This window comes from Xenopus laevis, chromosome 2L (genome assembly GCF_017654675.1).
Source record: "Xenopus laevis strain J_2021 chromosome 2L, Xenopus_laevis_v10.1, whole genome shotgun sequence".
Taxonomy (NCBI): Eukaryota; Metazoa; Chordata; class Amphibia; order Anura; family Pipidae; genus Xenopus; species Xenopus laevis.
The window spans coordinates 97553839-97578755 of NC_054373.1; the positions used below are offsets into that span (position 1 = coordinate 97553839).

The 24917-nt window shown below is 39.2% G+C and overlaps 1 protein-coding gene across 1 annotated transcript in view; it reads right to left on the reverse strand.

Annotated features, from left to right (window-relative positions):
* Positions 1-5377: 5377 nt before the first annotated feature.
* Positions 5378-24917, reverse strand: part of mmp28.L (matrix metallopeptidase 28 L homeolog) — a 37176-nt gene continuing 17636 nt past the window's right edge. Inside the window, 6 exon segments of the mRNA NM_001172229.2 lie at positions 5378-5849; positions 7641-7808; positions 8523-8660; positions 10675-10917; positions 11383-11604; positions 21148-21311. Of these exon segments, the coding sequence (NP_001165700.1) occupies positions 5470-5849; positions 7641-7808; positions 8523-8660; positions 10675-10917; positions 11383-11604; positions 21148-21311 (1315 nt within the window). The 3' untranslated portion in view covers positions 5378-5469.

The following is a 24917-nucleotide window of genomic DNA, read 5'->3' on the forward strand; positions in this document are numbered from 1 at the left end:
GATGAAATTTTGATTTATTTCCTGTAAATACAGACATCAATATTTAGTTCAGTTAGCAGGTGGCCCCAACCCTTAAAGGAGAAGGAAAGTGTAAATCACTGGGAGGGAGGGGTGCCAAATGTTAGCCCCCAGTGATTGTAATATCTCATCTTATACCCTTAAACCAGTACAGACTTGTAACATTAAAAATTCCTAGTTTGTCTGTTAAGACACTAACGGCACCCTATGATAGGCCAAATAGGAGGAGAAATTACAGAGCCCAAGCCCGCCTGTTTCAGCTAGCATATGTTAACTGGTGGTTTGCATAAGATTTAGGCAATCCAAACATAGTAGTACAAGCACACTTGGTGGGTTCACTAGAGGCTCTAAGAAATTGCTCCCTCTTGAAATTAAGAGACTACCCTGTCTACCCCCATGTATGCTGATGTCCTACCAAGCCTTGCAATCCATCTTAAAATTGGATAATGTCAACCTCCTTTATAAACTTCTCACCCTCCTTTATGGATAAACTGTTTTTTACAGTAGTTTCACAAATCAGAAGCTCTATGGTTACCTAAAACCTAAATACGTTGGGGATGTGATGCATAATTATTTATTTATAGACAAAACAACCCTGGAAACTTATCTAGATGTTCTGACTCTGCCAATGTTCAGACAGATGTTTCACACACCGTTTAGAACCTAAGCAGTGGTAATGTTGGAATTATCAATGATCTCGTTCTTGATCTCAACAGCTATTTGACTGTACCACCCTCCCAGTCCCCTCTACTGCCGATTGCTAGCAATGTGTTTCAGGTACGGGAGGTAGGTTGGGGAAGATTTTAAAGATACATACAGTAAGTAGGAGGCAAAGTTGGAGGTGGCAGTGGGCGAGCAGGTGCTCTGGCCTAGGGGCACCTGTACATTGACCCTCTATGTCCACAGTTCCATTGCCCTTCCACGGTATGTGGCAACACTTATTTAGTGATGACTAATGGGAAGAAGCAACTGACTGACTATATACCTTCCACCAGGTAGAAATCCAACATATATTTAAACTCTGGACATATTTAACTTCTAACAAGTCTATAAATGGGCAAACTGACCGAACCCACTTGTCTGAAATGTGGAGTGCAGGAAGGTTCATTTTGGCATTTGTTATCGACTCTTTACCCTTTGATTGCAAAATACTAGGCAGTCATTTGAGCATACATAGATGAGATCCTTGATTTACCGTGTTTGAGCTCTCCCAAAATTTGCCTACTAGAGATACTGGATAACATCTTACACACAAATCACATTAGAACCATTGTAAAGTCACTCAGAATCGCTGTACCCCTCCTCCTCTTTTATTCTCTATCCCCCCTCCCTGTTTTGAAAAGTAATAAAAATTAGACCTGTTAAAAAAAAATACTGACTTCAGAGTCAGACCAGGTGGGAGACTGTACCTTGTTAGGACCAAGTTAGGAGATTGGTGCCAGCTCACCTCAGAGGTGATAGACAGCCAAGCTAGTCAACAAGGTCTGTGGCCCCAACGAAGAGTTGGGTTGGGCTGTGGTCCATCCCCCAGTTACGGTTTGGAGAGTTCAGGTGTAGGTTAGTAGAGAACCTATAGGTACTGCAGGGAAGCTTGTGCACTGTATGATGTACATGACAGAGGAGTAGGAGAGAGGGCCCCCTCAATGGGTAATTTACACACTACATTGGCACTGGAGGCTTCAGGAGAGGGGACACAAGTGTGGAGTATTTGAAAAATAAGGATAAGTATTTGAAAAATAAGGATAAGTGTTTATTATTGCATCTTATATATATATTAAAAACTGGGCTTCCAGTACTATACTTTCAGTGAGAAGGAGGAGAGCACTCAAACGCAGATTAACTGCTTGTGGTTAATATTCATTCAAACTGCTGTACACGACATGTTTTGTGTTGTTAATGCCCTTTCTCAAGTGCCAGTACTTCCAGTACTATAATAAGGTCTGTGCCTCAGTTCATTGCACTGCCATTTAAAATGTCTACTTTTTACAGTACAGGCCTGTTCAACCGTCTTACCAGTAGCCTACCAACCATGGATGGCCCCATTATAAGCTGCAGAAGAAAGGTACACAGTCTCAGCTCATAGAGCAACTTCAGTTTGTATTACATTCAAGCAGGCTTGCAATTAGTTATGCCTACATGCATACATATAACAATTTTCCCAAATAAAGGAATGCAATCCTCTAAAGTAAATGTATGTCCCCTTGTCTGCATATATATATATATATATATATATATATATATATATATATATATATATATATATATATATATATATATATATATATATATATATATATATATATATATATATATACAGTATATATATATATATATATATATATATATATATATATATATATATATTTATATATATATATTCATTCATTTAAAAAAAAAAACTGTTGCCTTTTGAAAATGCATATATTTAGCATATGAACTTAATACTTAATGCCGATAATAAGGTATGCCCCATAAAAAAGAAAATAGAAGAGATACTACTTAAATGTTGGATAGGTTTTTATTTTTACCTTTTTAAAGATAAGAACAGAATTCCAGGTATTTATACATTGTGCATTCCAGTTTGCTAATAATATAAAAATCAACACAACAGATTATAGCAAACACTGGAGCTATTGTGCTCTCAAGATGATTTGTTGTACAGTTCTGCTATTAAGCCAGTAGAAGCCATGACAATGTAGAGTATATGGCAACAAGACTGATAGTGCACACCTGTACCATTAAGAGCATAACCACTTGTGCAATATGTTATTTACTTTGTATTCAATTTACACTGTAAGTGTCTTAAGTCTTTTAAACAATGCATGACGGATGCAGGTGCTCCCAATACCAACACAATAGAGGAAATGGCTCTGGGATTTCAATTAAAATTGAGAAACAGACATGTTTAGAACTGGTCACATAGTTTCTAGATTTGATGAATGGTGTAAGACAGATGGTAGTGCCAAGTAAATGATGATGAGTGTTATACTACAACCCAGTACTTTCCTCTGATGTTATAATATCAGCTCTAGACTAGCACAATAGGTACTGTACAGGAGTACCACTTTGTGATTTTTGGAGGCTGCAGAGCACAAAAAATGCCCTGTGGCAGCTCAGTAAACGCTATATTCTTCTTTGGGTAATTGTTACTCTTTCTTGCCTAAGGTGGTCATACACGCAGGGGCGATTCTTGCTATAATGCCGCCTGAGGCGGCCTTCTTTCGCCGCCCCCTTCCCTCCTCCCGGCACTAAACTTCATAGCGCCGGAGAGGGCAGGGGCGCTCCGCGACGATTCGTGCAGAGAGCGCAATAGCGCTCTCTGCGCTAGAAGAGCCGAATTTTCCGGTTTGAAAACCGGAAATTCGGCTCTTAGTTACCAGGAGCGGCATTTTTGCCGCCCCTGGCAACCAGGGGGGTGCTGCCGCCTGAGGCGAGTGTCTCAACTCGCCTCATTGGTGGAGCGCCCCTGCATACACGGGCCGATAAAAGCTGCCAACAGACCGAGTCAGCAGCTTATTGGCCCGTATGTGGCAGAGTGTCGGCCAGATGTCGGTCTGGCAGGGATAAATATCCAGTCGGATCGCGGACCGCATCTGTTCGTTGATCTGACCGCTAGTATTCCATACATTATAATCTGATCGTTGGGGCCTAGGGCCCATGATCGGATCAGCCCGATATCACCCACCTCAAGGTGGGCATATTGGGTAAAATCTGCTCATTTGGCAAAATTGCCAAACGAGCGGATCTCTCCACCTTTGCACACTGACTTTCTTATGTGCACGTATAGCTGCCTATATTTATGTCTACCATTTACTGGCAGTTTTGTTTTTAGTGTCTTTAATTAACAACACAAATCAAGAGACATTGCAAGAGGATAGATGGTTTGTGACTGGCTGTTCCATGCTGACATTTCTTTAAGCATATTGTGGTTGTGTGAGCTACTTTGTATGCAGCTAACAACAAGTGGCAAGGCATTTATCTTAAGAAAAGCAGCAGACACATGGATACGTGGACCTAGAAAAAATGTTTCAATGCAGAAGGTAAGGTTTCTAGATCTTGCAGTTAAACATTAACCAAGTTCAACCTTTGATCTTTGCCACAACAAAAACGTTGGCTCAGTGACGGAAATGCCTGTACTCGGCACCAAAAGAATATTCAAGACTCTGTGTACCTGTCAACTAACAATATGTCCTTAGCTAAAAAAATTGATGTCACATTGGTCTTAATATATGTTGTAGAGGTTTCATCTGAGTTACTGTATGAAAACCATGTCATGTGTAGAAGTATGATAGAAGCTCCTTTCCAAGAACTTGATACGCAGAAATCTCCAAATTTCCATGGCCATCTCCAGTACAGTCTATTTCCTCTTTCTCTGTAATAATAAGTACCTTGCACTATATCCTAACTGATCTGTGTCAATTCATATTGGTTGTAGAACAATCCTATTGGGTTTATTTAATTTTTTTAAAAAAAAAAGCCCAAGGTCCCAAGCATTCCAGATGAAAGATCCCATACCTGTACTAAGCCATGTTCTCAACTAAGACTATTTGTTTTATAATGACTTACAGTATGCATTAACCCAATGCTTTTAACTAGAAATGTCATGCTCCTTATATCTTCATAGTAGGGGATGTGGCCTTGCCAGCCAAGAGCCATTAACATCTTTCCAAATACAAACCAGCAGAACAGACAACTGGACAAATGTTCTTACAGAGAATCCCTTAAACTATTCATCTAAAACTATCATTTGAATTTTTAATAAGTGATTGCAGTGCTATACTTATTCCCAGCTGAGGTGATATGAAATCAGTCATCTATATTATCCAGTGAGTAGTACTATATTGTATTATATTGTATATGACCTTAAACTGGGGTGATTTTACCAGCTACTCTAAAAAACCTTTATGTCTTGTATCCTAATCCACTATTTTTTACAGCAGTGTTTATTAAAGTGAAAGAAATGTTTAAAAATCTAAACATGAATGAGTGAATACCATAGCATTCCAGTTGTTGCTTATTACAACTCTTTCGCTGTCGAAGCACAATGTAAAGATGTGTATAACAGTATAAGAGCAAGGCATATAGGTTGCCCATGGGATGCCTAAGTGAGTAAGTGACTAAGCTTTTGTCTGTCCATGTAAACCTGATTCCAACAATAGTAATTAGTCAGATGTGGAAGGCTAAGTTGTGTATTTATCAAATACCCAAGCTGAAGACAGGTTTTACATAAAAAAACAATGTGTTACAAGGCAAATAGATCATTCATATTCAAGTTTAAGAAAACCAGAGACTATATTAAAAAGAAGACTAGAAAAAAGATGTAACAAAGCTAGAACACAACATGACAAGTTCTCCAGGATCCTTTGAAGTTGTCCTACGTTTTATTCCTTGGTAGGTCTTATATACAAGATTATGTAGTACAAGTGAAGTGATTTTAACACTGAAGAAAAATCAAGTCACATCATTTTTACAACCAATCCAAGACAAATCTTCAGCCCACTTCCCAGAAGTAGTTACTTTCAGCTTCTTTTGGTCAAATATCCAGTATTGGTGACCTTTGAAAAAGTAGATGGCTCCATCAGGATGGGTCAGAACACTTTGACTGTTGGCAGGCACACCTTTCCAGTCATGCAAGCTGCGTGGGTAGTAAGGTTCCACTGTTAGAGACTCTTCATTCACCACATAATATTTAGAGCCCTTGAAGATGACCAAGTGACCAAGAGGCTGAAAGTACAGTGCAGTGTCAGGACGACGAGGCAAACCATTCATGCTACATTTTTGAGGAAAGCCTTCTTCTAATATGGAATCTTTGTACCTCCAACACCTTCCACCTGCCAAGTATTGTAAACAGATAATAAATAGCCTGCACAAAATAGTCAGGAAGTATTTTTATGAGAAAGTTCTTAAACAATACACAGTGTAAGAAATAAAGCATTATATGGTTAAGATATTTAATTACTGAAGATAAACTGAGCATAATTATATATGCTTTGTATTTGAGTGCATTCTTGAACACATCAGAATCAGCAAACACAAAACAGTACTAACAAGAACATTATTTAAATAGCTCATACTTGAACATGGTATGTTACAGGTCAGATACTGCTGAGGGTCTACAATAACTGTATTGCCATGGAAAAGGGCACAGAATGCTTCTATTAAATCTAAGGGGGTGAACCCCAAACTGTGGCTCGTGAGCAACCCCTTGGATGTTGCTCCCAGTGGCCTCAAAAGCAGGTGCTTGTTTTTGAATTTCTGGCTTGGAGGCAAGTTTTGGTTGCATAAAAATCAGATATACTGCCAAACAGTGCCTTCTGTAAGTTGCCAGTCCACATACCAAATAGGCAGTCACAGCCCTTATGTGGCATCCCCATGGACTTTTTCATGCTTATGTTGCTCCCTAACTCTTTTAATATTTGAATGTGACTCATGGGTAAAAAAGGTTGGGGACCCCTGAGGGTATTCAATGCTGTAGGGAATTCTGATGTACCAGTTCTAAGCTCACATGATCCATCATTCTAGCAACTGCTGGTGCCAATCCCTCCTTCCTCATAAACTGCAAAAGTTCCTAAAGAAAGGGCAAGTTTACAAATGCTATCGTTCGGAAGAGCCCTAGACTAACCACTCAAATCTATTAACCATACTCTTGTTTTACTTTACAGTTGTGCATATGTCTTTGCATAACCATGGAGCCAATTTGGTCAATTCTCAATCCAGACATGATCTTACAATGTGTTGGCTTAACTCACCAAACCCTCATGAGATACTGTATAAGGCACAGAAAACAGACTTACACAGACTCGTTAAATTGTTTTAATAAAATTAAGATCAACTAAATACCATGGCAGATAATCTGATTCTTGCTTAGCTATAGCCAAATGATGTGGGAGCACGCCTCTGAACAGCTGAGTGATTTTATGCAGGATTCAGAATTATTAATTCCTGGGGAGAATAATAAAGCCTTCATTTTCTGAGAGCAGCAAATGTTACCAGTCAGGATTTGTTCCCATATTTCTATCTTCGGTATAAGAAAATGGCATAAAGTTATATTTGAAAACAATGTATGTGTGGTCAATCTATAGCATTCCTAAGTTTGTGTTTTTGGGTCTATGTATAATTATCTCATATGTAGAGCTCACAACACAATGTGAAAGAAGCAATTCATTCTTTCCTGGTATTTCAGTTTATATAAGGGCTCTCCAAAGGGAGGCCTGCAGTCCAAAGGTGGCCCTCCAAAGTATTTTACAGCATCTCATTTGTTCATTATTACAGTAATGCACCTTTTCAAGGCATGAGTTACCTTTGCAGAGAGACCATGAAGCATTCCATTGCTTATAGCCGAGGTTAAACATGTCAAGGGAATGAACAGTCAGGAAAGAATGATTTATATCACACTTTTGTGGACCAGCATTTGGTCAGGACCCCCATATCCCATAACTAGGTAACAGATGATAACTGAGGTATATCAGCAAGTCAACCAAGACTATCCTAAAAATGGGAAGAGCTCCAATTGCTTCTTCCACGAGTCCAATGTATAATAAGTTCCATATAAAGTAAAAATATTTTTACTGCTCTCCAGTCAGGCCCTTGGGAAATTACCATGGTATTAAACTAAATCTCACCTTTAAAGAAGTAGAATTTTCCATCTAAACCTGATACCACTGCAGCTTCAATGTAAGAAGGGAGTTTCTTCCAGCGCTTCTGAAGAGTTTGGGGTGGTGAGATTTTACCATCCAATGAGACCATCCAAAAGTGACGGCCTTTAAAGATGTATAATGTTTTTTTCAAATCTACGTGTAAGAAAAAATGTCAAGAGTTCACTGTAGACAGATATGCAAAGAGACGTAGCTTATAAAGGCCCTACAACAGTACCTGGATAAATATTGCTCTATCAATGCTGAAATAATCACTGCCAGTTTTCAAATCTATTGCTAAGCAATGTCAGCTGCACACGGAAATCAGACAAACAAGCGAGGAGGGTGACAACAGCACAAATGTGCAGGTCTCTAAAAAATATCACATAAAACATCACATATGTAAATCACTGTTTCATTTAAATTTAGCCTAATCATTAAAACTATACTTTTTTTTTAATAGTGAGTGCTACTGGATAATGCCAAAATGAAACAATGTCATTTTAAAGGGGTGGTTCACCTTTAAGTTTTTTTTCATTATTTGCCTTCCTATTCTACATCTTTCCAGCTTTCAATTAGGGGTCACTGATCCCAGCAGCAAAACTTTTCAGTCTCTTATTCAACCCATTTCTTGGTTGCTATTCATGACCCTGCTATTTCTATAGTTCTATGCATCCAGCTGTTTGCTGTGTTAGGGATGCCTAGATTTCATGGCTATAAAACAAGCACATCAGGCTCACAAAGCCACAGCTGTTGTGAGCGAACAACAACCAGCACTAATAGCCAGATTACAGATACTCTTGGGAAGGTCAGTTTAAAAAAAATAAAGGGCCCCACATAAGTTTAATATGACAAGACGAGAGCTATTACCCCACGTGATGGCATCGAAGATAGAGTGGCAGTAGGAAGGTTTCATTCCAGAATCTTCATGTGGTTCTGGACTCCAATCCTGAAAAAAGGCAAATTGTTTTCCAGGGAGTTGCACCAGATTTCCACTAGGGGGAGCTCCTGAAATACAAACAAATGCCTGGTTTAGAAATATGTGCCTCTATAACATAGCAGTACATTACATGCTGTATTTGTATCCAAAAAAAACATATGCTTTCAACGATGAGGACATTCCTAGAGCAAAAACTGGTCTACTTCTATTGCATTTTGGTGACATTTATATATGGCAAACACGTACTTGCATCAAAATGGAACAGTGGATTTCAATAATGAATTGCCCATCTTTACATAAACTGTAACTCTGCAAATAGTATTTTCCATGGTATGAGCTAAGCCACATTTTATAGATATTACCTACACCCAAGAACAGCATGTACATGTTCATAGGTAGACTTACAAATATAGCAGGCCACTATATAATAGTCAATAGTACATGGTCTGTCTAAACACATACTACTGGTATATCTGCATATTACAGGTTTTAGATTCCTTATCCGGAAAGCTGTTATCTAGAAAGCTCCGATAGGCCATTTTCCATAGAGTCCAGTTTAAGCAAACAATAACAACTTTTAAAAAATAGTTCCTTTTTCTTTGTAATAATAAAATAGAACTTTGTACTTGATCCTGAAAAAGCATTGATACAGCAGTAATTTTCGACACCCATATAATCAGTGTGTTCCTAAATTAACTGTCAGAATAGAGCTGACTATCCTGCCCCAACAAAAGCTTCCAGCTGTCACTATCTTAGCAGTACAGTTTTGAATTTCAGACATAATAATCGGCTTGAAACATGGAATTTGACAGACTGCAGCAAATTGGTCAGGGAAGATGATGAAAGGATTAAAAAGACCTGATTTTTAAAGTTTGAATATGTTTGATGGCATGCATTCCGTTTCTGTCTCAGGAAGTGATATTCCAGATCATGGTGCCCATTAAGATTATCTCTATGTAACAATACGGACATTGAGTTGTTAGGGGTAACAGGGAATGACTCAAACCACTGTTTTCTGTGGCTATATAATGACATGTATACATGAGGTCTCTGTAGAGAACCACGAAAAATAAGTGGAGGCCACTCAGATGCATGTGGACTTATTTGCTAAAGAAGAATGCTTCTAGAGGATATTCAGGCAACATATAAAATATTTGCATGGTTGGTTAAATAAAATAATCTTACAAGCTATCTTTAACAATTAAAACAATCTGTGTACTATAAGAATATAAGAATATCACTTTGTACAGTATGGCAAATACTTAGAAACCTCTTGTTGTTTCTAGTGTTTGCCAAGAGTATGATTTCAGTATGGCATACGTGTGGAATTTAGAAACTGTACATTTTACGCGATTCATTCTTCAAACACAGGTTCATTCATATACAAATAATCTATGCTAACACATTCTAAAATAGGTTCTTTGCTAGTTTAACAGTTTTATATTGGTCTGCCAGCAGGGCCACTTTAATAAATAGGCAAAAGAGAATTTTATTCATGGCACCCCAGGACAGAGGGGCCCATCACCTTTCATCCATAACATTTGAAATTAAGCCTGTCCCAGAAATTCCAGGCTGCTCAGTTTAATCAGTTTAATGAGCTCTACCTTGTTCATAAAAATTCTATACTAGTATAGGTATAGGACCTGTTATCCAGAATGCAGAAGGGTTTTCCTGATAATAGATCTTTCCATAATTTTGATTTTTAAACCTTAAGTCTACTACAAAATCATTAAATAAATCCAATAGGATTTATTTCTTAGTTTGGATCCAGTACAACGTACTGTTTTATTATTACAGAAAAAAAGGAAATCATTTTTAAAAATTTTAATTATTTGGATAAAAATGGAATCTGTGGCAGATGGCCTTGCCATAATTTGTAGTTTTCTGGATACCGGATCCCATACCTGTACTTTCAAAAGCAACATATAGGGCATGCACTGAAAAGCTGTCAAGTCTACAAGGCCTTTCAAATTGGGAAGTTGGCACTTTGGGCGTAAACTTTGTGCTAAACAACACAAATGTAATTTATAAATTCAGCAATTAAAAGAAAGATGCAGTTATGACATTGTTCAAATACCATACCGTACAAATTTTGGATGGCCAGGACATCATCGAAGTTCAGTACATAGTCTTTATTCAGTTTCTTGTAGTAAGGGGACATCAGAGCATTTTTGAAGGAGGAGTGCGGAAGCCCCAAAGTATGTCCGATCTCATGTGCCAGTACAACAAACAGGTTTCTGCCCTTACCATTCAATGACCAGTGCTCGGCACTGTCAAAATGAGCCTCTCCCCTTCTGGGGAAAAAAGCATGTGCCAGGGCACCACCTGCAAAATATATCATTATAGAACTTAATATGCTATTTAGCATGGAGACCCTTAAGAGCATATAAGGTATAGAAGATAAAAAAAACTACCTTGACAGACAGACAACCAGACAGACAGTGTTGAACACTGATTTTGGACTAAGGCGTGCTGCACATGTCCTAACTGAAACATCTACACTGTGAACTAGTCTGGTCTTGTGATTTAATCAGCAAATAGTTTGAGTTATGCATGCCAGGGAGACAATGTGGAACTAAGCTTACAACATTTTGGCTGATTCCAAAGCAGAATTGTGCCAATTTGAGTCAAGCCCCCCTCCCTTAGAAACTCAACTTTTATATCTGCATAGCTATTGTTTACATTCTAGAATCAGTGCACAAATGAAAGCAAATTCACTCTTTCCTAAATATTTTTGTGCCCACATGGAAATACCTAAACAAAGGCTTACAAGAATCAATAGTTCAGTACCTGGTCCATCAAAAGCATTTCCAGCCCCATCATTGTGATCCCCATCAAAGAATGCTAAACGGATGTCTGCAGGGTCTCTCAGAGCCTCCGAGAATGTCAGAGAGGAAACGTTGCTCCACAACTGGAACGCTGCTTTAACCGCCTGCCTGACCTGATGCTGGGATAGGTACCAGGGCCAGTTGACAATCTGATAAGTTAAATGTTGTTTGTACCATTTCTTACCTGTAAAATAAAGGAGACTAGTTTCATATAGTCAGAGTTCTGTGACATGAGGCTTCATGCTTGAATAAGTCTGGTCTCCTGGGCCCCCTGGGTAGTTAGGCCTGTCAAAAAGTAAAATGGGGCCCAATAAAAAGAAATGGCTTTTCCTTGATCCAACTAAACCACACCATTCCCTGAAATTCCTGCCCTTTCTCAGAATAACTAAAAGAAATACACCCACCATGTAACGAGTTTAATTAAAATTTTTTAGACTGTTCAAATTCACCAAATACTAGATAGCAGTTTAATCATTGCCATTGCCAGTGTTGGAACTACTGGGGTGGGCTGACCGTGTTACTGCACCACCACTCACTCCCATGGGGGCCGCCATGATACCATGACATGCTGCAATTGCTAGGCCTATCATGAATATTGTTTCAAGTGTTTTGTCAACATGTGTGATAGCTATACTAATAAACATACATAAGCTATGCAGCTGATTGTTTTTGGTCTGAAGTATATATAGTCACTCCTTTAAGGATTTTGGATTAAATCTGCTCTTCAAAAATATGCTGCATATTTTATTGCTGGTATAATAAGATTTGCTGAAGCCTTTCCTTTATATGAACTTCTACATGTCTGTCTACATTCTTAGTTTTTTGATCAAAGAACTTTAGCTGTTTGTTTCATTCATAGATTAATAAAGAAAGAAAGCTACTCAGGATGGCATACTTGCAATCTTGGTGCACATTAATGAAAGCAACATGTCAAGGCAGCTGAAGACAAAGCAAGGAATTGTTCCTTATCTGCCCAACACAACAGACTGGCTATGCAGAAAGAAGCAGGGAGAGGCACAGTACCTATCACAGGCTGACTAATAATAAGACACAATATTGTGTTATAAAATCGCTAGTGTTTATCTTGTATAACAAATAAAAGTCTAACAAATAAAAGTCTAAAGGTTAGTGTCTGACTGATCATAACTTAAGACCCCAAAGGTTTTTTTTTTATTAAAGATATCTAGCGCATTTATGACCCCTCAATAGTCTAGGTTAGTGCAATCACTAGCAGAAACTGTGAGCAAGTACTAGTGTTTTCTGCACCGATTGCTTTGGATTTGGGCCTCCTAAAAATCTGCTAAACTCAATGTTTAATTTGGATTATTAGTAGCTCCTAGCTAATGCTAGTTACTTCAGGTTACAGTTACCAACCTGATGCCAGCATCAGAAAAGATTATACAGGCCAATGTGTAACAGATAATACATGTTCCTATTAAAACATAATATTTAAAATAACCTTTCAACTTTAAAATGAAATACTTTGTTCCAACACTTCTCTGTGTTACAAACCATAAAATGCAAAAGCTTTTTATTTATATTAATTACAATCCACTGACTAATGTAAGCTCTGTGAAGCTAATTAGTATAGGGGGGTGGTAAAGGTTTTACCAGCTTTATTTCATGTAGTCCTCAGGAAAGTTGTTGCCAACTGAGAGTTGGGCTTAATTTACAGTTGGGATGGGGAGTTGATTCCCATTTCCAGGTTAGGGTTGCCACCTTTTTGTCCCCAGTTATACTGGCCTGTGGTGCAGGGAGGCCAGTGGTGATGTCACAGAGGCCGGTGTGGGAGGATCTGGGGCAGAGTGTGGGCAGATCGGGGCAGGAGGAGAGTCACTGTTTAGGAAGAGCTGAAGAGAGTACAACAAAGTGAACAGGACAGGGAGAAATCTTAAAAGGGAACAATTGTGAAAATGAAAATTTAATATAAGCATCATCATACTGAAATAAGAAACTAAATTAAATATTCTGCATTGTTTCTGAAATAATCAAGTTTATGTTCAGTATCCTCTCTCAGCATCTGTTTCTCTTCATTCTGTCCATGCAGCAGTTGGGTGTCAGATGAATGATCCAATATATTTTATAGGGGGAGGGGCTTCCTTTCCTAGCAGATGAATTAGAGCTCACTCAAATAACTGATTACAGTGCAAACAAAATCTAACAAAATAACTGTCTTTTGCACAAATTCTGCATGTAGACAGGATTTCTGGTGATTTGAATAGAGTGAGCTCTAATACATCTTCTAGGCAAAAGAAGCCCCCCTATATGATATATTGGATCATTCATCTGACACCCAACTCCTGAATGAAGACAGAATGAACAGAAACAGATGCTGAGAGAGGAATAGTGAAGATAAACTTGATTATTTCAGAAACAGTACAGAATTTTTAATTGATTGTATTTAGAAAGTTTCTTATTTCAGTATGCTGAAGCCAATATTAAATTTGCATTTTCATGATAGTTCCCCTTTAAGAAAGAGGGGGAATTAAGAATTTACTGGCAATTACATTGCTGGTTAATTTGTAATACCGGCACCTGCCGTAGCTGGTGATTTACAGGCTAGACCAATGAATTGCTGGCCGTGTGACAACCCTATTCCCGGTTAAAGTATTTCCCTGGTAGTTTAGTAACTAGCCAGGGGTGTCAGGTTCCCTATTTTATAAAAAGGAAAGCCACTACATCATCTGTCTCTTTGGTTCCCATGATGCGATGTGCTGATGAGCCTGGGGCAGAGGTAGGTCCCAGTAAGTGAAATAAGTGTTATAAAGTTTTGCAATTGTTCACTCTAGGAGTGAGAGGCAGAATTTTTGTAAAGCCAGGGGTTCCAATGATGAGGCCAGTAAGGGTTAGTACCTTGCTGCGTCAATGCTGTCAGTATAAGAACTGTAGTAGTTAGGCTGAGGAATAGAAGATTCCTGGGGTAAGTGACCACTGTGAGCTTTGCCTAATGCTGGAGAATGTTTCACCAAACCATTGAGTGCTACCTCTAGGGTGTTGTGAAAACCTCAGTTGAAATAGTAAGAGTAACATCTGAAGGATGAAAGTATTTAAAGTACCACTGGCACCCAAGTTATTTGAAAGATCAAGTTCTCATACCTCTCAAATGTTCTGTTTTTTAGAGGGACAGTCCCTCTTTTGACAGCTTAACCTGCAGTCCCTCATTTGTACTGGAAAGTCCAGTTTTTCTCTGCACTGAACAGCCAGAAAAAGAAGCAAAGTTTCTAACTTAATTGGCTTTTGGCAGAGAGCCCAGAACAGCCAGAGCAGTAGATAAGATACTTTTGTAACAATTACGAGATAAGGAAATAAGTAATTGTAACAATATAAGATAACAGGTCCCTTGGGAGAAGTTAGGCTCACAGCTTAAAGGGCAATTCACCTTCATTAGCAAAACTGTAATAACCGGAAAAAAACACAGAAATATGTTCAAACTTTCATAACCTGCCAAATTTTGTAAACTAAACATGGTAATTAGGGGGTGTGGCCACAACAATGGGCATGGTCAAAAAATGTTGCCACGCTACGAGCGGCAACTTTTTTGTCCCGCTTTTTATTTTCAAAATGTTGGGCGGTATGAGTTCTTTGTGAGATTTCAGTGGGGTTATCACAAGGGCCCACCTAAGAGGAACAAGTTGCATGTAACCCCTCTTCTACCAGGAGTTATAGGGAGTGGCAACTGGAAGAAGCAATTCTGGGTAACCTGTTTTTTTTTTTTAAAAAGTTGTAACATTAGTAATTATAAATAACTGTGGCAGAAATGCCAGGATATACAAAATATGAAAACATCACAACAAGGTTAATATCAGGACCATTACCAGCTGCACTGCCTTAGCTGTATCAAGTCAATGACTTTAAGTTTCTATAACACATTTTTTTATTTTGCCATGTAACACCTACAGTGATTTTCATTACACCTGAATCATCAAACTTACAATATAAATTGTTAGAAACCGCAGGGAGGGGAACACATTTAAGCCCCAAGCACACCAGTCGAAACATGAGACACTTTCTATATAAGAAACCTCTCAGCTAGTGCATGAAATATGACAAATTTCATACTGGAAGAATGATCTCATCACTAACACTCAAGTCAAAGCAAGCTCAGATACAGAGGTTTCACGCCCACCAACTGGTAATCAGCCAGATTTCCAGGGAAGAAGAGGCAGAACATTTTATAAAGAAGCAGTTACTGAGCAGCATTTGCCTCTCTGACTGCTTAGTTATTCCCACTAGCTGGGCCTAGAAGATGTGTTGGAAAGAGGGAACTTTTATCAAAGTCAATCATTGGTCACTGGTCAGTCAAGTATGGCCATAAAATATAAAAAAAACAATCTGTATACTTGCTTCCGTATTATTTAGTAGTGGTGGGAAGAGAATGCACTACACAACTACTAATAATTCAAGTACATAACATACAAATCAACTGTTATTCTCATCGTGCCTACTAAAGTCACTGTGAAATTGATTGGATATACCTATGTTTTACCTGTAACATCTTAGTTTATGATTATGGTTCAATAACACCTGGAATCTGCTGAAAGGCTTTAAATAAGATTCTTTGCATTTTTTGTGTGTTTGTAAGCCCTGGGCTGTGACTCTCCTAGTTTAAACAATGGCTATAAAGGATTTGAAATGTAGATTTGCATGTAAAGCAAACAGTTGAAGGAAAGCTAATACCAAGCCTGCTGACCTTCGGCCTTAGAATACTTTAAAGTGTTTGCTAAAATGCCAGAACTCAAAAGAACAGAATAATACTGCTTATGGGTATTAGCATAATCTTTTATGATTGATTATTTAAGCTGTCTGCACATAAACAACAGTAAAGTTTTTATCAAAAGTGATTTTTGTCTCTTTGGAGTGTCATTTGTATTGAATGATAAGAATTGAAATATAAAGTGGCATACTCCCAGTATTCTACAGCAGACGGTATCTAGTCTAACATTGGATATTAAGTGCTGCAGGTCACAGTGGTTTTCACTGACCCTTTCACTGAACACCAGGACTGAGTCATAAGCAGATGCTTATTTTTGAATTCCTGTGGCAAGTTTTGGTTGCATAAAACCAGGTATGATACCAGACAGAGCCTCCTGTAGGCTGCCAATCTACATGCTACCAATAGCCAATCACAGCACTTAATTGACCCCAATTCTTTTTACATTTGAATGTGGCTCATGGGTAAAAAAGGTTGGGGACCCCTGGTCTATAGTATGGGGAGAGACAGAGAACCTGAAACACTGCTGTATGGAATCCTAGTGGGATCCCTGACCTGAATATACCAATAAACTGCTTTACTAGGAAACACACCCTCACATTCTCATTTGTAATGAGAATAACTTTATCTAAGAAATAAAGTCCACGTGTTGCTCTCAAAATCTGGGTCATATCTAGAGATGTCGCGAACTGTTCGCCGGCGAACTTGTTCGCGCGAACATCGGGTGTTCGCGCTCGCCGGAAGTTCGCGAACGTCGCGCGACGTTCGCCATTTTGGGTTCGCCATTGTTGGCGCTTTTTTTTTGCCCTCTCACCCCAGACCAGCAGGTACATGGCAGCCAATCAGGAAGCTCTCCCCTGGACCACTCCCCTTCCCTATAAAAACCGAAGCCCTGCAGCGTTTTTTCACTCTGCCTGTGTGTGCTGAAGAGATAGTGTAGGGAGAGAGCTGCTGCCTGTTAGTGATTTCAGGGACAGTTGAAAGTTTGCTGGCTAGTAATCGTTTTGATACTGCTCTGTTATTGGAGGGACAGAAGTCTGCAGGGGTTTGAGGGACATTTTAGCTTAGGTAGCTTTGCTGGCTAGTAATCTACCTTCTACTGCAGTGCTCTGTATGTAGCTGCAGTGGGCAGCTGTCCTGCTTCTGATCTCATCTGCTGACTGCTGCAATAACAGTAGTCCTTGTAAGGACTGCTTTTATTTATTTTTTTGTTGTTTTACTACTACTACTACTACTACTATAAGAGCCCAGTGCTATTAGTCTAGCAGTGTTGGGGAGTGGGACTGGTGTGCTAATCTGCTGCTCCTAGTAGTTCAGCAGCACCAACTTTAATTTTTTTTTTTTAATATTCATTTTTTTTTTATTTTACTTTTTTTTATTTTACTACCGCTGTAGTAGTGTATAAGTTGACCTTTTAGGCATTATTTGCCCTGTAGGCATTATTTGCACAGTGTTTTCTTCAACCCGCCATCTAGCTGTGTGACCTTGTTCACATTCTGTCTAAATATCCATAATATTACCGTCTCCAGAAAAAACACCGGAGTGACTTTTTTCAAGCAGCCATAATATATTTTACGTAATCCGTATCCACCGCTGTAGTAGTGTATACGTTGACCTTGTAGGCATTATTTGCACAGTGTTTTCTTCAACCCGCCATCTAGCTGTGTGACCTTGTTCACATTCTGTCTAAATATCCATAATATTACCGTCTCCAGAAAAAACACCGGAGTGACTTTTTTCAAGCAGCCATAATATATTTTACGTAATCCGTATCCACCGCTGTAGTAGTGTATACGTTGACCTTGTAGGCATTGTTTGCCCAGTTTTTTTGGCCGCAGCCACTGAAGCACAGAGGCCAGAAAAAATATGCCATATAAATGCTGAAAATAGTCATTTTTTGCCATATACGTTGAGTCAACGTATGGCAAAAAATGACTATTTTCAGCATTTATATGGCATATTTTTTCTGGCCTCTGTGCTTCAGTGGCTGCGGCCAAAAAAACTGGGCAAACAATGCCTACAAGGTCAACGACGTTGACCTTGTAGGCATTGTTTGCCCAGTTTTTTTGGCCGCAGCCACTGAAGCACAGAGGCCAGAAAAAATATGCCATATAAATGCTGAAAATAGTCATTTTTTGCCATACGTTGACTCAACATATATGGCAAAAAATGACTATTTTCAGCATTTATATGGCATATTTTTTCTGGCAACTGTGCTTCAGTGGCTGCGACCAAAAAAACTGGGCAAACAATGCCTACAAGGTCAACGTATGGCAAAAAATTACTATTTTCAGCATTTATATGGCATATTTTTTCTGGCAACTGTGCTTCAGTGGCTGCAACCAAAAAAACTGGGCAAACAATGTCTACAAGGTCAACGTATGGCGAAAAATGACTATTTTCAGCATTTATATGGCATATTTTTTCTGGCAACTGTGCTTCAGTGGCTGCGTCCAAAAAAACTGGGCAAACAATGCCTACAAGGTCAACGTATGGCAGTTGTTTAAAGAGAACAGTAGATTACTAGCCAGCAAAGCTACCTAAGCTAAAATGTCCCTCAAATCCCTGCAGACTTCTGTCCCTCCAATACAGAGCAGTATCAAGCAGATTACTAGCCAGCAAACTTACTATCATCTGTCCCTGAAATCACTAACAGCTCTCCCCCTACACTATCTCTTCCAAGCACACACAGGCAGATTTTTCAGATACATTTTTGCCCTTGATCCCCCTCTGGCATGCCACTGTCCAGGTCGTTGCACCCTTTAAACAACTTTAAAATCATTTTTCTGGCCAGAAATTTTTTTTTTAGATGTTAAAGTTCGCCTTCCCATTGAAGTCTATGGGGTTCGCGAACCGTTCGCGAACCGCTCGCGTTTTTGCGCAAGTTCGCGAATATGTTCGCGAACTTTTTTTCCGACGTTCGCTACATCCCTAGTCATATCCCACTATAGTAACATAAAGGCAAAGTGGTTATTTTTTCTGTAGGATGCCAAAATGCCTCAACAGTGTTTGATGAGGAATATACAGAACAAATCTTCAAAGTCTGATCTTTTGAGGGACAACAGACACTGCTGCAGCTTGAACATAGTAGCTGTTCAGCAATCGCTTGTTGGAGCACTGTTAACAGAACTGAAGTTTAGCTTTCAGTTGTTAAGGTTCTTACATTTTATACCAGTTACAAGCCTAATGGCAGTGGTGTAACTAGATGTTACTGGGCCCCACAGCAAAATGTCTAGACATTGATCTGTTTTACCATTATTGAAATTGTATGTGAATTAGGGCCTCATGGGGCCCCTATACCTCCTGGGCCCCTCTGTAGCTGCAGGGTCTGCTTACTCTGTAGTTACACCCCTGCCTAATGGGAGCCTTGGGCAAACATCCCACCTAAACTGATCATAGGGGCAAATGTGGGTGGATTCCCACTACCTCTTTACATTTACACCCTCTTGAATGGGCAAGAACTCTTGTCTCACTGTACAATCCCTGTCTTTCCTAACTCTCCCGTCTGTCCAGGGCTCTTGCTTTACCATAAACACTTAATAAATATGACAGGCGACACAATTAGGTTGAAAACGAATCGCAGTGATTGAAGTTTTTCTGTTTTCTTTTCTCTTTTTGATTAATAGACAAGATATGTGCATGTTTTACATTCTTTCCAGTGTATCCTAAATGGCAGATTGAAAGCTTGTCTCAAGAGGAATCCCCCAGGCTAACCACCCTTTAACAGCCAGGCTGGGGTTTCAAGCATTGCAGATCTCAGATCACTGAATTGAATTGCTAAGATAATTTGTCGAATGTGAATTATTGTGGAAAATTGCAAACAAAAACAAATTTCCTTCTACTGTACATAACTAGAGCATAATAATAAACATTATAAAGTATATCGTGGGGTGGAACTGCAATTTCTGCTGCTGTTCATCAGTAAAAGTGGATGAGGCCATTCCTTTAGGCACAAAAGGGGTCAAATATACTTTCCCCTTTATGCACATGAAATATTTTCAAGTTGTCATACTCTGGAGAACCCTATAGCAGGAAACATCTTTGGAACTCTGTTTCCTTAAGAAATCAATTTCTGTTTTCAGCACTCAGTAAACATTGCATCGCATCAGTCTAAACTGATTATTCTTCTAGGAATAACCAGTAAAAAAAATGTTAGAATCATTTATCAGGGTAAATGGCAATAAGGAATGTACAAAAAAATGGTGCAATCTACCCCCACACACACATACTAAGCAGCTCCTTTCCCAGTTTCCAGCATCATTGCACCATTTGCAAATCACCACCAAATACTTTGCACCTGTTGCTAGTCACAAGTGATGTTATAATAATACATTATAATGCATTATGGGCATTATGCATATAAGGCATGGGTGTTCTTCCTTGCACAGTGCAAATGGGAACCCTGAGCTTGTCAGTGCCTTGCTCCTACATCAAAAGTGAAAAACACTACACTGAAATAAAGGCTATCGCTATCTCTATGGTGTTCCTTACAAATCTATCTGTACCAGAATGAATATTTTCTGTATATTTATAAGGGCAGATGGCCTATGTATGCATCCTGAGCTGAATCACTTATATATAACTTAAACCAGTGTAGCATGGTTAACCCAACACACTGATAAATTTTAAATCTCAAGCTCTGATCCTCATTGAATTTCAAATGCAGACCACAGATATGCAGTGGATGAAAAAGGAACTTAGCATACATAAAGCAAAAACCCTGGCACCTGAAACTCCAGAGAACACAGGCTACAAGCAAGGTTGGTGATAAGCCTCCTTTCATATGGTATTCTATTCACATTAGGCCTGTAACCCACAGCAACCAACCTTTATGAGGCCAAAAAAATACAAGGGTTAATTGGTTACTTTTAGGACATTCCGTGTGCTTATGTTGCTCGCTGATTATTGCTAAAAAAACTTGAAACTGAACACCAATGTACATTATTCTTTAGCTACCAGTCAGTATTTAAGATTAATGACAATTTCTTTACTTACTGATCAGTGGGATTCACTTACTTTTGGATATATAACGTTTCTTGCGTTGTCGACCGCGATGGTGACTTTTTACCAGTTTTAGTGATTCAATATCCTTCACGCCACATCGAGGCTGGATCATCTGTTGTACTGTAGAGGTGTCCAGCTCTCCACTGACTGACAGGTGGGACAGCCATTGAAACTCTCTGTAATACAACATTCTGATGGCATCAGGACAACCGGCCAACTTAACAAAACAATAAAAAAAAACACCCTAAGGGCTCTTACTCATGAGCGTTCTGACCTGCGCTCCCCTGCGTTCCGTTTTTTGGCATTCAGCCGCAGGGGAGCGCAGGAATAGACGCAAGTCATTATTTGAAATGGGGCTGTACTCACTCAGGCGCGTGTAGGCGCCGAACGCAGGAAAAATGCAGCATGTTGCGTCTGAACCTGCGTTCGGCGCCTACACGCGCCTGAGTGAGTACAGCCCCATTTCAAATAATGACTTGCGTCTATTCCTGGGCTCCCCTGCGGCTGAACGCCAAAAAACGGAACGCAGGGGAGCGCAGGTCAGAACGCTCATGTGTAAGAGCCCTAAAACAGATGTATGGAAACTTACTTTTGTATCCTACATTCAAGGTTTTGTGTGTTAAATTAAAATGAACTGAAGAGTTTACAGTTTGCCTATTCCTATTTGTACATAGGACATTTAGGGGCCCATTCATTAAGTTCGAGTGAAGGAATAGAAGAAAAAAAACTTTGAATTTCGAAGTTTTTTTTGGCTACTTCGACCATCAAATGGGCTACTTCGACCTTCGACTACGACTTTGAATCTAACGATTCGACCTGAAAATCGTTCGACTATTTGACCATTCGATAGTCGAAGTACTGTCTTTTTAAGAAAAAACTTCGACCCCCTAGTTTGTCACCTAAAAGGTACCGAACTCAATGTTAGCCTATGGGGAAGGTCCCCATAGGCTTGGCTAACTTTTTTTGGTCGAAGGATAATCCTTTCGATTGTTGGATTAAAATCGTTCGAGCGAAGTATTTGCACAAAATCCTTCGACTTCGATATTCGAAGTCGAAGGATTTTCATTCCCTAGTCGAATATCGAGGGTTAATTAACCCTCGATATTCGACCCTTGATGCATTTGCCCCTTAGTGTGGTAACCATATATTCCTGCCATAGAACAAAAAGGCCTAGCTACAGACACCATATATTCTATGTTTCTGCATTCATTGTGGGGAATGAGAAAAACTCTCAGTGCCGGCCATATTTACCAGGGGTGCAAAAAGTTGACCCAAACAATTTCCATTGTGCCAAGTTATATTTTTCTTGATGTTTTTCATGTATCTTATAGGTCACTTCCCCATTTTCTATTAATATGTTACTGCCTCACTTGATGGATTCTGCTTCAACAAGTACTCCTTTTTTCCCAGAATCATGTCTGTATTTTAATCCTATTGATTAAAATAACAAGTGAGTTGTCATTGGAGCATGAACTGAGATCACTGAACAGCTTGCTGGCCAACCAGAAAGTATAGGTTTGGGTTCTGGAATCCTTGCCTTAATGTGAATTATCCTGTCCACAATCCATAAATTATAATGGTGTTTAGACACTTAAGAGCAGCTAAACACATATTAAAAAGAAAAACGAAGAAAAAAGTGTGAAACTAAATAGCAGGAAAATACTTTAATCGAGAAAGCAATTAAAGTAATTTTTCAGGACCTAATGCATAGATTGCCAAGCTGTGAGTCTGACCCCAGAGCTATGCGTAGACAGAAGCTTAGTCACATGACTCTGCTGCTTATTTGGCCCTTTTAGTATTGAGCATCCAGCGTTTCATTGGTTGGCATATTTTGGAGGTGGGTGGGTCAGGTACAAAGGTGGGGGGGTTAGGTGCAGAGGATTGTTGTTGGTGAGCAGGTTAGTTGGACAGGATGGGGGGTGTTGGTGAGGGGGGCTGGCGTTGGCGGCGCAGGCTGGTGAACAGGCACCCTTGCCTTGGACGAATGTACCTTTTGTCCTGGCTCTGCCTGAACCTCCCTGGGGGCCCAAAGCAATGTATGGGGCTTTATGCTGCAGACAAAATAGTGAGATTGGGGTAAACTCTTATTCTCTGGTATAGTAATATAGAGCATGAAACCCAAAAGCCTAAAACAGCGAATTCTCTGCTTCCATCTGTGTTGCTTAGCCAGCATTTTACAGAACTGTAACAGTAGTCTGGTGTATGCCCTCCACATGTGAAACCATTGTAGTCTTGGGGTGCAGACTTTAAAAGATCCCATACATGTGATTTCAGTGGCAGTGCTAGACACAATTACACCAGCTTGGTGGTTTGTATGATTACTACATGGGTCTGTTTCTGGGTAGTGTGTGGGTTTCAGTGCAATGGTCCAAATATTTACAAGGACCTAGAATTAATATGTGGAAACATATTAAATATGAAAGCAAATAAGTAAATGACACCCCACCCCCATTGGCATCATTTCCCTCCTTGTCTTCAGATGCATTTCACCAGCTGTTGGTTTTCGTCAGACGATAAGATTCATGTATTAAGTGCAAAGTCACTTTGTTTTGTCTCTAGAAGATTTTATGTAATATATGCTTACAAGGTGCACACTGAATTCTGGAGGCGATTCTCAACATGTAAGCACATTTATGTATTGTCTCTATATCTATCTATCTATCCATCCATCCATCCATCCATCCATCCATCCATCCATCCATCCATCCATCCATCTATCTATCTATCTATCTATCTATCTATCTATCTATCTATCTATCTATCTATCTATTATTCGTATGTATCTGTTTTATGTATCAAATGCCATATTTCCTTTATGTTTAACATAACACAGCTATTAAATATGTTCTATCTGTCTCACAAACATTTTCAAAACCCAGGCATTAAAAAAAGATGTCTAGTCCATTTAAAGGAACAGTAACGTCAAAAAATAAAATGAAAACATAATGCAGTGTTGCCCTGCACTGGTAAAAATGCTGCGTTTGCCTAAGAAACACTACTATTGTTTATATAAATAAGCTGCTGTGTAGCAATGGGGGCAGCCATTCAAAGGAGAAAAGGCTCAGGTTACACATCAGATAGCAAATAAGCTCTGTCTGTCTAATGGTGTTATCTTTTATCCATTAATTATCCTGTCCCATATAGCCGTTTTTCAATTTCCGCCATTGCTCCCCAGCAGCTTGTTTATATGAACTATAGTAGTGTTTCTGAAGCAAACAGATCAGTTTTACAAAGTGCAGGGCAACAGTACATGATATTTTTATTACTTTAAAACACTTACGTTTTTTTACGAGGGCAGTTTCCCATAGCAACTAATCAGCAATTAATTATGCCCACTAAGCATGGCAAAATGAAAGTAAAGATGTGATTGGTTGCCAATGACAGTTGTATTTTGTATCTAAATAAATAAAGCACTGGTGTCTTTAAATTGTGGATGCATTTATAACCATCTGTTTCCAATAATGAGTAGTCCTTTGTAGCCTATTGTTAATAAAACAGTAGTCTTCTAGATCTGCCAGACTGCAGAGGCTGTCCTTCAGGAGGAGTTTTTTGTTTTAGAAAATGAGTTATTTTGTTTCAGGAGAACACAGTGCTACAGTAGATGTGGTTTGTCTGACCTTCACTGGGATCTGATTTGGTGTTTTTATGGTCACGCTGGCTGGGGTATATGTACATGCTTTGTGGTAGGAGTAAGGACGAAATTATCAATGAAGGTGTCTTGCTCACCAAACTAGAAGCCTTATTTGTGTGAGCCTATTCTTAAAAACTATGCCTTGAGGGAG